The 11,735-nt window shown below is 61.6% G+C and overlaps 1 protein-coding gene across 1 annotated transcript; it reads right to left on the minus strand.

Moving 5' to 3' along the window:
• Window positions 1–1,925: 1,925 nt before the first annotated feature.
• AFMID (arylformamidase) lies at window positions 1,926–11,696 on the minus strand. Its single transcript, XM_051839710.2, has 11 exons — window positions 11,540–11,696; window positions 10,081–10,171; window positions 6,859–6,963; window positions 6,721–6,769; window positions 5,628–5,713; window positions 5,399–5,471; window positions 5,119–5,216; window positions 4,841–4,919; window positions 4,111–4,252; window positions 3,814–3,918; window positions 1,926–3,521 (listed from the first exon to the last, which is right to left on the minus strand). The coding sequence occupies exons 1-11, from the start codon at window positions 11,597–11,599 to the stop codon at window positions 3,492–3,494; spliced, it is 918 nt and encodes a 305-aa protein (XP_051695670.2). The 5' UTR covers window positions 11,600–11,696; the 3' UTR covers window positions 1,926–3,491.
• Between the last annotated feature and the right edge of the window lie 39 nt (window positions 11,697–11,735).

Below are 11,735 nucleotides of genomic sequence, written 5' to 3' on the forward strand. Positions count from 1 at the left end.
GTCACTGGCCCATGGAGCTGCCTCTTCCTGGCGCCCTTTGCCCCCTGCCCTGGGGTCGCTGGCAAGCACTGCTGTGCACAAGTCAGGGACCAAGAGCCACTCCCGTCCCCGCCCCCTGGGCTCCGTCTTTCCACTCTGGCTCTAGGTTTTTTTCTTGCAAAAGTTTAAAAAATGTTTGCAGCCATATGTATCACTTTTATATATTTATATACTTATTTATCACTTTTATATATTTATATACTTATTTAAAAGGCAGAGTAACAGCGAGAGGGAGAAAGAGAGAATCTCCCATCCGCTGGTTCACTCCCCAAATGCCCACAACAACCAGGGCTGGGCCAGGCTGAGCCAGGGTCCAGGAGCTTCATGTGGGTCTCCTGCAGCGGTGGCCGTCATCTGCTCCCTCGCAGGCACCTTAGCAGGGGGCCGGATCAGAATCACACAGTGGGCTGGCGCCACGGCTCACTAGGCTAATCCTCCACCTGCAGCGCCGGCACACCAGGTTCTAGTCCCGGTTGGGGCGCCGGATTCTGTCCCGGTCGCTCCTCTTCCAGGCCAGCTCTCTGCTGTGGCCTGGGAGTGCAGTGGAGGATGGCCCTAGTGCTTGGGCCCTGCACCCCATGGGAGACCAGGAGAGGCACCTGGCTCCTGGTTTCAGATCGGCATAGCGCCGGCCACAGCGGCCACTGGGGTGTGAACCAACGGAAGAGAAAGACCTCTCTCTGTCTCTCTCTCAGTCCATTCTGCCTGTCAAAAAAAAAAAAAAAAAAATCACACAGTGGCCAGGAAAGGAAGAGGCACCCGGCACAGGGTGCGGGCGTCACCAGTGGTGGCTTAGTCCCAAGCGCCACACCTGCATCATTATCTTTTTTTTTTTTATGTCTTTGATGTCTGTTTCCTATTACTACTGGGTTTGGTTTGCTTTTGTCCATCTTAAACAGTTTCTGCTCCAGGATTTATCAAAGACCTCCACTGATGACTTCTGATTTCTCCTGGGTTTGGCCTCTGTGTTGACGTCTTGGTCCCTCCAGGTTGCGGGAAGGCGCATGCGGGGGGGTCAGACGGGTGTTTGCCCAGGCCTGGCCCGGCGCCGGCCCTCCCCTCGGGTTTATTCAGTAACCAGCTTCGCACAGCAGGTTTGCAACCCTGCCTTCCCCTATGTGGTGGGGCCAGGCCCACGGCCCAAGGTTCTGTTCATTGCTCCGTCTGCCCCCACCCCGTCCCCTGATGAGTAAGTGGGACCCAGAGACACAGGTGCAGATCTGGAAGGTACACAGAGCCCAGGCACAGAACCAGGGACAAATCCGCGGGCAGCTTCGGATTGTGGGCCGGGGGTGCAGGGAGGAGGCAAGGAGGGGCCTGCTCACGGGGCTGGGGCCCTCCAGGTCAGGCCACTCTCAGCCCCTGCCAGCCAGGCCGGTCCCCACGGCACCAGAGAGGCCAGAGGCTGCCCAGGCTTCGCCAGCAAAACCGAGACTCCCGTGGGACAGCACCTGCAGAAAGGGAACCCCGACAGGAGTCGGGGGCCGCGTGCTGGTGTTTCAGGGCCACCCTTTGGGACGGGAGCTGGGGGCTGGGCTGCCGTCGGAGGGCACAGGAGAGCTGGGAAAGGCCGGGCCGGCTCCTCCTCTCCCAGCCGCGCCAAGTCCTGCCGCCCACTGACAGGAGTCTCGTCTGAAAGGACTCCAGGGGCGCCCGTGTCGGAGCAGGGTGTCCCGAGGGCGCGTGCCAGGCTGAGCGGTGGAGGCGGCATGGACAGACGTGACCTCAGCGGCTGGGGACGAGGGGCCTGCCGATGCCGTCCTTTGTGATGTCACTTCAAAGTGTCAAGAGCAGTCCAGGGAGAGCCCACACAGCCTTCACCCGGGTTTTTGGTTCCTCATTCTCTACACACACGCACACATATGCACAGACACCATGCACACGCATGTGTGGACATGGGATTTTAATTATTCTTTTTTTATTTGACAGGTAGAGCTATAGACAGTGAGAGAGACAGAAAGGTCTTCCTTCCATTGGTCCACCCCCCAAAATGGCCACCACGGCCGGCGCTGTGCCAATCTGAAGCCAGGAGCCAGGTGCTTCCTCCTGGTCTCCCAGGCAGGTGCAGGGCCGAAGCACTTGGGCCACCCTCCACTGCCCTCCCGGGCCACAGCAGAGAGCTGGACTGGAAGAGGGGGAACTGAGACTAGAACCCGGTGCCCATATGGGATGCCGGTGCCACAGGCGGAGGATTAACCCAGTGAGCTACGGCCCGGCCCCTTGGACATGGGTTTTAGACCGTTTGTAAGTTGAAGGTAAGATGACACTCGGCCCCCAACTCTTACATAACCATGATCCTCAGTATTGAGAAACACGTTTAGAGTCATCAACCTCGGCCCATCAGAATTTTATTAAAACTCAATTCTAGTTTATATCGGTGTAAGTTAGAATTGCTTGCAGCTTCACCTTGTGGGTTAACTGTTAACTTAAAAACTTCAAATAAAAACGTGATGTGGTCTCAGCTACAAGCACCGGCACACTGACCGACTCTCCTCGGGCCGTCCACTCAGGGCGGCCGGGGCAGCCGCCGGGACCTCGGGCGAGGGTGGACCCCACGGGCGCCGGCAGGCGGTGGTCTGCTGGAGACAGGGCCGTGGCGGGTGCTGGCGTCTGGTCGGTGGTGGAGACCGCGTGGCCGGCAGGTGTCCCCGAGCGCACAGCTTGTCCCACATCACTGCCGTCCGCATGAGTTCCCTGGCACAGCCCCTTATTCTATTTTTCTTAAATTTTTACTTTGAAAAGATTTAGTTTTTTAATGGCAGAGAGAGAGAGAGAGAGAGAGAGAGAGAGATCTTCCATCTGCTGGTTCACTCTCCAGATGGCCACAACGGCTGGGGCTGGGTCAGGCTGAGGCCAGGAGCCAGGAGCTTCATCCGGGTCTCCCACACGAGTGCCAGTGGCCAAAGCACTTGGGCCGTCGTCTGCTGCTTTCCCAGGCGCGTCAGCAGGGAGCCGGGTCAGAGCCCAGCACCGGGCCTTGAACCAGCACTGATACGGGGGCAAGCCTCGCAAGCCGAGTTTACCCTTCTGTGCCATGGCGCTGGCCCTTAATTTAAATTTTTAAAAAACTCGCCAACGTCTCCGTGCCGTTCTCACGGTAGGCACGTGTGCAGGAGGCTCCCTCATGACCTCCTGGTTCTGTTCTCCTGGGCGCTGGCCCAAGGGACCCCACTGAACTCGTGACTCTCAGCGGGCACACCAAAGCAGCAGGGCCGGGGCGGGGTGGGGGGAGCCTGCCTGTCGGCCCCATCAGCAAGTAGAGAGGCCCGGCCTGGCTCAGCACTGACCGAGCTGACCTTCCCTGGAGCTCCGTCCAGGCTGGCGAAAGGCAGAGCGAGATTCGCCAGGGTCCACGGCGGGGACAAGAGTGGCCCTCGTGGGGGCAGGCACACGAGCCCAGGCCGTGGAGGGCCCGGAAGAGCTTCAGCAGTCAGGGTGCACGTGGGCCGGGTTCAGTGTCGGAATATTGTCTTCAAAATAATCTGCAGCCGGAAGAGAAGGCCTGGTGTGGCGCTTGCTCTCTCTCTCTCTCTCTCTCTCTCGCGCTCTCTTTCCCTCCCTCCCTCCCTCTCTTTCTCCCTCCCTCCCTCCCTCCCTCTCCCTCCCTCTCTCCCTCTCCCTCCCTCCCCCTAGCTCTGGCACCAAGGAACAACCCCATGTTGCTTCATTCTCAAGACCCCTTTCTGCAACCCGCCCACCCCCTCTCCATGTCCCCGAGGACCCCCACCGCCCACTGCCAAGGGGCTGCAGGGCAGCAGGAGGGCAAGACCCCACCTGGGTGAGCGCGTCCTCCTCCTGGGTCAGATTCTGCACGATTTCAAAGTGGTCCACGTCACGGAGCTCCTCCAGCGAGGCCGTCCACCCTCCCCGGCGCAGCGTCTGGGCGGGGAGAGGGCAGAGGGCGCGTGTGGCCGCAGGAGGGGCCGGGCGCCCTCCACAGCACCTGCACCTGTCGGGTGCTTGCTGAGAATTTGTTGGGGAACTGGTGTGGGGTCCAGGTGGGTGACAGAGAGAAGCTAACGAGAAGATCACACGGCTCCTGCCCACGGACCGGGTGGGTCCCGGGAGTACCTGATAAAACTCCCTGGACTGCCGGTGGAATTCGGGGGAGTCGTGCTGGCCCACGATCACCAGCACGGGGCAGGCTGGGTCTGCAGGCTGTGCCCGGGCCGCCTCCAGCTGCCGCTGCGGGCTGTTCCTCTGTGCATCCTCCCTGGGGGGGGGGGGGGGGGTCAGCAGAGAGGAGCCTGGCACAAGCCTGCAGGCTGGCTGGGGGCATCTGGGGGTGGGCGGGGCAGACCTTGGAGGGGGACAGGGCAGGGCAGACCTGGGATGGGGACAGGGCAGGGCAGAGAGGAGCCAGGCTGCAGGCAGTGGGGGAAACCTGGGGGGGACAGGTCAGCACAGAGAGGAGCCAGGCTGCACGTGGTAGGGAAGACCTGGGTGGGGGGGACAGGTCAGGACAGAGAGGAGGGTGGATACAAGCAGTGGGGGAGACCTGGGGGGGGGGGACAGGTCAGGACAGAGAGGAGCCCGGATACAGGCGGTGGGGGAGACCTGGGGGGGGACAGGTCAGGACAGAGAAGAGCCCGGATACAGGTGGTGGGGGAGACCTGGGCGGGGGGGACAGGTCAGGACAGAGAGGATCCAGGCTGCAGGCGGTGGGGGAGACTGGGGGAGGATTGGTCAGGACAGAGGAGCCAGGCTGCAGGTGGTGGGGGAGGCCTGGCGGGGGACAGGTCAGCACAGAGAGGAGTCTGGATACAGGTGGTGGGGGAGACCTGGGGGGTGAGCGACTCACGGGGTCATGAGGAGAGGGGCGTTCTGCGAGGTGTGCACAAGGGGCTCCAGGTCGTAGACCCCACTCAGGAGGAAAAAGCCTGTGAAGGAGGAGCAGTCACAGGGCCAGCGCCAGAAAGAAGAAGACAGGCCCCGCCTACCCTCCAGCCCAGAAGGGCAGGGCCAGGGCTGTGGGCCGGGGGTGCAGGGAGGAGGCAAGGAGGGGCCTGCTCACGGGGCTGGGGCCCTCCAGGTCAGGCCACTCTCAGCCCCTGCCAGCCAGGCCGGTCCCCACGGCACCTCTGAGGTTGGGCGCCGCTCCGAGCTGGGCCCAGTCGGTCAGGAGCATCATGGCAGCCAGATGGGCCCCAGCTGAGTGTCCACACAGGTACAGGCCCCTGGGACGGGTCAGAGCAGAGAGCCGGGTCTGCATTCGGTCTCCTCAAAGCCTCAGGCCAGGATCAAGAGGCCCCAGCTCTGCCTGCTGCTGCACTGGCCGCCTCCACGGGGCCGACCCGGGCCACTGCCCTCCCGCCCTCCCGCCCAGCCCCGTCCCCAGAACCCCTGCAGTGACACCCACTGGTTGCAAGGATACTGCTTCTGGACAAACACGACGCTGCGGGCCACTTGGCCGACCATCTGGTCCAGGTTTCCTGCAGAGAGCACTAGCTGGGTGAGTGTCCCCTGAGTGCTCGGCCCCTCCAAGGCCAGGGTCCCGGGGTGCTCGGCCCCTCCAAGGCCAGGGTCCCCGGGGTGCTTGGCCCCCTCCAAGGCCCCCTGGCCCCAACCCTGCAGCAGGGACACGGTACCTTTGGGAGCAATGTCATAAGCCACTACTGCCACGGCCACTCCCTTTGCCGTCAGCGCGCTAGCCATGAAGGCCGACTCATCTTTACTGCAGAGAGAGAGACATGGACAGAGACGTGACCACTGGTGGCCACTAGGCTGCTTTCCCTGTGTCCTGTCCAGGCAGAGCAGGACGTGGCACAGGGCCAAGGGCAGCCTGTCCTCACCGCATCACAGGCCGGCGTGGGAACTTGTAAAACAGGGATGGGGGCGGGGGGGGGGGGCCCGTGGCGCAGCAGGTTAAGCTACAGCCTGCAGTGCCGGCATCCCATATGAGCACGGGTTTGAGTCCCGGCTGCTCCACTTGCGATCCAGCTCTCTGCTGTGGCCTGAGAGAGCAGTAGAAGATGACCCAAGTGCTTGGGCCCTGCACCCACGTGGGAGACCTGGAAGAAGCTCCTGGCTCCTGGCTTCAGATCAGCACAGCTCCGGCTGTTGAGGCCAACTGGGGAGTGACCAGCGGATGGAAGACCTCTCTCTCTCTCTCTCCCCGCAACTCTACTTCTCAAACACAGGGTCCCCAGCTCTCGTCTGGACTCTGCTTCCGTCCCCACCTCCCTGCCTTTTATTTATTTATTTTTTAATTTCGTGCTGAAATCTCACGTCCTGGGAATCCCCGCAGTTGTGACAAACCAGGACAGTCGGCCACTCTGGCTTGGCCCTGGATGGCGTTCCCCAAAACACCACGTCCACATCCTGACCCCCAGGCCCCGCGACTGTGGCCTTGGCTGGGAGCGGGGTCTTTGCAGCTGGAAGCAGGGTGAGGGGCGCTCCGCCTGGATGAGAACGGCTCCTGAGGGCAGCGGCCGGGGTCATCCTAAGACAGAGGCGGGGGCTGCGGCGATGGGGCCCTGGCCGAGCAGTGCCTGCGGCCGCCAGGAGCTGACACACAGGAAAGGCTCCTCCCAGCCCTGCTACCTGACCATGGCAGCACGGGGCCAGAACGCACTTCCGGTGTTCAGGGCGCCAAGCCGAGGTCCATTGCTACAGCAGCCGCGGGGGGACCCACACACTGGGGAAGGAGGAGCCGCCCCTGCCCCCTGCCCCCCCACGTACCTGCCGCTCTGCCAGTACCCGCCGTGGAAGAACAGGAAGAAGGGCAAGGCTGGAGGACAGGCGGGGCGGTGAGCGGGGCCGGGCTCCGGCCGGGCTCCCGCAGGGCTTGGCGGCCGGCCCTCGCCCGCGTCGGCTCACCTTTAGACTGCTCATCAGGAAAGTAGACGTCCATCTTCTCCCCGTCGCCGTCTCCGTAGGGGACGTGCAGCTGGCACCTCCTGGTGGCCCGGGCCCTCGTGGTGGCTGTCTCGGAAGCAGACGGGTCCCGGTCAGCATGGGCTCAGGCGGCTACTCCTAGCCAGCCCAGGTGGACACGGCTTCCTGAAAGCGCCCTTGGGTGGGCGAGCGGCCTCTGGCTGTGAGCATCGCGGGCAGGGGACCCCGCGTGGTCTGGGGTGGTGTCTCACCCCAGGTGGAGCCGCGGCGCCGGCCCCACATATAACTTTTTAAAATTTATTTGAGAGGCCGGCGCTATGGCGTAGCAGGTAAAGCCTCTGCAGCGCTCACATCCCACATGGCGCCGGTTCAAGTCCCGGCTGTTCCATTTCTTTTCATGATTGTGGTATCTCCCCTGCGAGCTAAGTACCCGTTTCTTTTCTTTTTGAGATTTATTTATTTACTTGAGAGGCAGAGTTACGGGGCGGGGGGGGGGGTCTTCCATCTGCTGGTTGACTCCCCAAATGGCTGCAACAGCTGGAGTTGGGCTGATCGGAAGCCAAGAGCCAGGAGCTTCTTCCAGGTCTCCCATGAGGGTGCAGGGCCCAAGGAACTGGGCCATCTTCCACTGCTTTCCCAGGCCACAGCAGAGAGCTGGATCGCAAGTGGAGCAGCCGGGACTCAAATCAGCACCCATATGGGATGCCGGCACCGTAGGTGGCAGCTTTTTCCACTACACCACAGTGCCAGCCCTGGCTGCTCCATTTCTGACCCAGCTCCCAGATCATGGCCCAAGTGCTTGGGCCCCTGCACCCACACGGGGGACATGAATGAGGCTCCTGACTCCTGGATTTCGCCTGGCCCTGCCCTGACCACTGTGGCCATTTGGGGAGCGAGCTAGTGGATGGAAGATCTCTCTGTCTCTGTTTCTTCCTCTCTCTAACTCTGCCTTTCAAATAAAATACAAACATATTTTAAAACAAAAAAAGATGTAATATTAAAAAAATATTTTCAGGGGTGGGCGTTTGACCTGGAGTTAAGATGCTGGTTAAGGGGCGTAGCGGGTAAAGCCGCCGCCTGCAGTGCCAGCATCGCATCTGGGCTCTGGCCTCAAGTCCCGGAAGCTCCTCCTCCAATCCAGCTCTCTGCTGTGGCCTGGGAAAGCAGCAGAAGATGGCCAGGTCCTTGGGCCCTGCACCTGCATGGGAGACCTGGAGGAAGCTCCTGGCTCCTGGCTTTGGTGGTCTGGCTCAGTGGTGGCCCAGCTCTGGCTGTTGCGTCCATTTGGGAAATGAACAGGTGGATGGAATCCCTCTCTCTCTCTGTCTCTCCCTCTGTCTGTAACTCTACCTCTCAAATAAATAAATAAAAATTAAAATCAAACTAGTGCTGAGAAAGTCCACAGCAGTGGGTTTGAGTCCTTGCCATCCACATGGGAGAACTGGATAAGTTCCAGGCTCTTGGCTTTGGCCTGGACCAGCCCTGGCTACTGCGGGCATGTGGGGAGGGAACCAGTGGGCAAAAGATCTTTCAAATAAAATTAAAATAAATGTTAACAAAGCTTTTTAAATCTAAGAACACAGGTTTCCTTCAAGCTCATGTGTTTTACAACATACTCAAATATTTACTGGGCAAACAAAGAGTCAACCAGCGCAAAGCCGGCACAGAAGGGACCTGAAGAGCCGAGGACACGGCTCCCCACGCCCCTGGATCTCAGGTTAGATCCAGGTTAGATCCAGAACAGATCTCAGGTTAGAGAGCCACTGCTCAGACAGCTCTGGAAGGCTGCAGGCTGCCTGCTGAAACCCAGAGGCGCAGCCCCAGCCTTGCTGCTTGCCTGGGGCCACGTCCTGGGGGCGGCTGCCCTAGCCCAGCACAGGGGCCGGCCAGGCCGCAGACCGACGTTGATGACCTGAAGCCACTCGGGCTCCCAAGCCCTGATCTCCCGAAAGAGAAGGAGGCGTCCCTGCTCCCCACCCACAGCCGCGGCCCCCACTCCTGCGAGACAGAGAGGCTGCCTGTTCTCACGCCTCTCTCTGGCCTTTTATTTGCTTTAAGTTAAAGATTTACAGGGCCAGTGCTGTGGTGCAGCAGGTAACGCCCCAGCCTGAAGCACCGGCATCCCATGTGGGCGCTGGTTCTAGTCCCCGTTGCTCCACTTCTGGTCCAGCTCCTTGCTAATGCTCCCTGGGAAAGCAGTGGAAGATGGCCCAAGTGCTTGGGCCACTGCATCCGCGTGGGAGACCCGGAAGAAGCCTCTGGCTCCTGGCTTTGGATCGGTGCAGCTCCAGCTGTTGCGGCCAATTGGGGAGTGAACCAGCGGATGGAAGACCTCTCTCTGCTTCTCCTCTCTCTGTGTAACTCTGGCTTTCAAATAAATAAATAATAAATCTTTAAAAAAATTTATTTACTTGAGAGGCAGTTACGTGTGTGTGTGTGTGTGTATATATATATATATATATATATATAGAGAGAGAGAGAGAGAGAGAGAGAGAGAAGTGTCTTCCATCCACTGGCCCACTCCCAAAATGGCCTTAATGGCCGGAGCCGGGCTGAACCAAAGCCAGGAGCCAGGAGCTTCTTCCGGGTCTCCCACACAGGTGCAGGGGCCCAAGCACTTGGGCCATCTTCCACTGCTTTCCCAGGCCACAGCAGGGAGCTAGATCAGAAGTGGAGCAGCCAGGACTCGAACCAGAGCCCATATGGGATGCTGGCGCTGCAGGTGAAGGCTTAGCCACCACGCCACAGCGCCGGCCCTGGGCATGTGGGAGGGCAGGCCCAGTGCACTGGAGCTAGCCATGACCCTCACCAGTACCTGCCGAGGGGGCCCTGGGCACCTGCTGCCGCCTTCCTCGGGGCCATGCAGATCAACAACGTCAGGCCTAAAATCAGGCTGCATGGCACCCACCACACGGCAGGAAGACGGGTCACCTGTTCTCATAAGCTCAGGGCCCCCAGCAGTGCCCAGTGGGTGGCCTAGGTGGGACCTGGAGGGACCGCGGCATCTTTTCCAGAATCCCAGTCCTACAGCACAGCCCCTCTGTCAGCCTGCCCGCTGTGGGGGTCTTGGGCACCTGGAGCCGGATGTTTGGGGATCGGCCCCCTGGGGGCTCGGCTGAGGGCCCCTCCTCCCCGCCCCAGCATTCTGAACCAGCAGCACGTGCCGAAGGCCACACGAGGCAGCCACAGAGGTCCCAGTTGTACCCTGGAGTCCTGTCTGTGCGTAGGTCCTCAAGGCCTCCTGTGGTCCCTGGCGGACGACCCATCTGCTGGGTGAGTACTGGTCCTCCAGCTCCTACAGGAGAGACGTGAACTGCCTAAGACTCCGCCCCCAACCCCGAGCGCACCCCCATCGCTGGCCCGAGAGCCCCTCCCCCAGAGCCCAGGCTCCCCTGTACTTGGGCCCGGAGCCAGTGTCATGGAGCTGGTCTCCCTGGAGATGGCTAATTCCACCTGCAGGGGCACGGCGCAGCCCGAGGCAGAGGCCGGGGCGAGGAGGAACCCACCCGGCTCCGTCTGCAGGGGCTGCCTGGGAAGGTGGTGAGGGCTGGGAGGCTGCGGGTCTCAGGCGGCATCAGGCAGAGTCAGGTTTTGGAGAAGGGCTCAGGGCCACCATTATGGGAAACCTGGACGCTGCGGCCCAGAGAGGGGTGGGGTGGGGCCGGCGCTGTGGCGTAGCCGGCATCCCAAAGGAGCTGGGCTCCAGCCCCGGCTGCTGCACTTCCGATCCAGCTCCCAGCTAATGGCCTGGGAAAGCAGCAGAAGATGGCAGAGTGCTTGGGGCCCTGCACCCACGTGGGAGACTATGTGGATGGAGCTCCTGGCTCCCGCCTGGCCCAGCCCTGGCCATTGCGGCCATCTGGGGAGTGAACCAGGGGATGGAAGATTCTCTTCCCCTCTGTCTCTCTGCAACTCTGTCTTTCAAATAAATAAATCTTAGAGAAAAAAAAAAAGGAAAGAAAGGCAGAGTTACAGGGTGGGGAGAGACTCTTCCATCCCCTGGTTCACTCCCCAGATGGCCGCAACAGCCAGGGTTGGGCCAGGCGGAAGCCAAGAACCAGGAGCTTCTTCCGGGTCTCCCATGTGGGTGCAGGGACCTGGTCATCTTCCGCTGCTCTCCCAGGCCATAGCAGGAGCTGGATTGGAAGTGGAGCAGCCGGGACTCGAACCGGCACAGCTGAACCCAGTCGTACACCCCGGCACCAGTCCCAATTCTGCAGGCTTCCGGGTGACCGTCTCCGTCCTCCCTGGCACTGTGTCACAGCCAACCTCACAGGGCTGCTTCCTTCTCTCGTTGCGCCGGGCTCCGGACCAGGCGCACACCAGAACCGAGCTGTACCCGGGAGGCGCTCACCTGCGGGACACCCCCTTCCCGCTGTTGCTCAGGGCTCCTTCGCGCTAACACAGCAGGTGCACGCGTGGTGGGCGGGGCGGGGCGGGGTCCAGCGCGTCCATCAGCTCCCCAGGAGGCCAGCTAGGACTAGGACGCCGGGCGCCTTTCCAACCCAGCACCCGGCGGGGCCCCGCCCCTCCGCCTAAGGCGTTGCACAAACTCCCCAGAGGCCCGCACCCTCGGCTCCCGGCCTCCGCGACCTCTGAGCCTGGAAACAGAAAAGCGGATCAGGCTGGTCTACGCGGGCCCCGGGCTCCCAGTCCCGCCTACCTCGGGGGGCATCGTCTTCCACGCGGCCTCGCGCCCGCTCTGGGCCCCCGGGACGTCCATGACGAGCGCAACGCCGGCCCGGGGCGTGCGCGCCCTTTTATGCCCGGTGGTGGGCGGGGCGGGAAGCTCCGCCCAGCCACGCCCCCGAAGAAGCCGCCCCCACCACCGGGTGGCGTCCCAGGGCGCGGCCTGGATC

The sequence above is a fragment of the Oryctolagus cuniculus genome, chromosome 17, assembly GCF_964237555.1.
Source record: "Oryctolagus cuniculus chromosome 17, mOryCun1.1, whole genome shotgun sequence".
In the NCBI taxonomy this organism is placed as follows: Eukaryota; Metazoa; Chordata; class Mammalia; order Lagomorpha; family Leporidae; genus Oryctolagus; species Oryctolagus cuniculus.

What these genes read in the sequence shown, in the direction of transcription:
- AFMID (XM_051839710.2), bottom strand. Translation starts at nt 11,599, where the DNA reads ATGGACGTCCCGGGGGCCCAGAGCGGGCGCGAGGCCGCGTGGAAGACG. An exon ending in CGCACAGACAGGACTCCAGG is followed by an intron (nt 6,964 to 10,080) that starts GTACAACTGGGA and finishes CTTCCGAGACAG; the next exon opens with CCACCACGAGGGCCCGGGCC. An exon ending in GGGTACTGGCAGAGCGGCAG is followed by an intron (nt 5,714 to 6,720) that starts GTACGTGGGGGG and finishes CTCTCTCTGCAG; the next exon opens with TAAAGATGAGTCGGCCTTCA.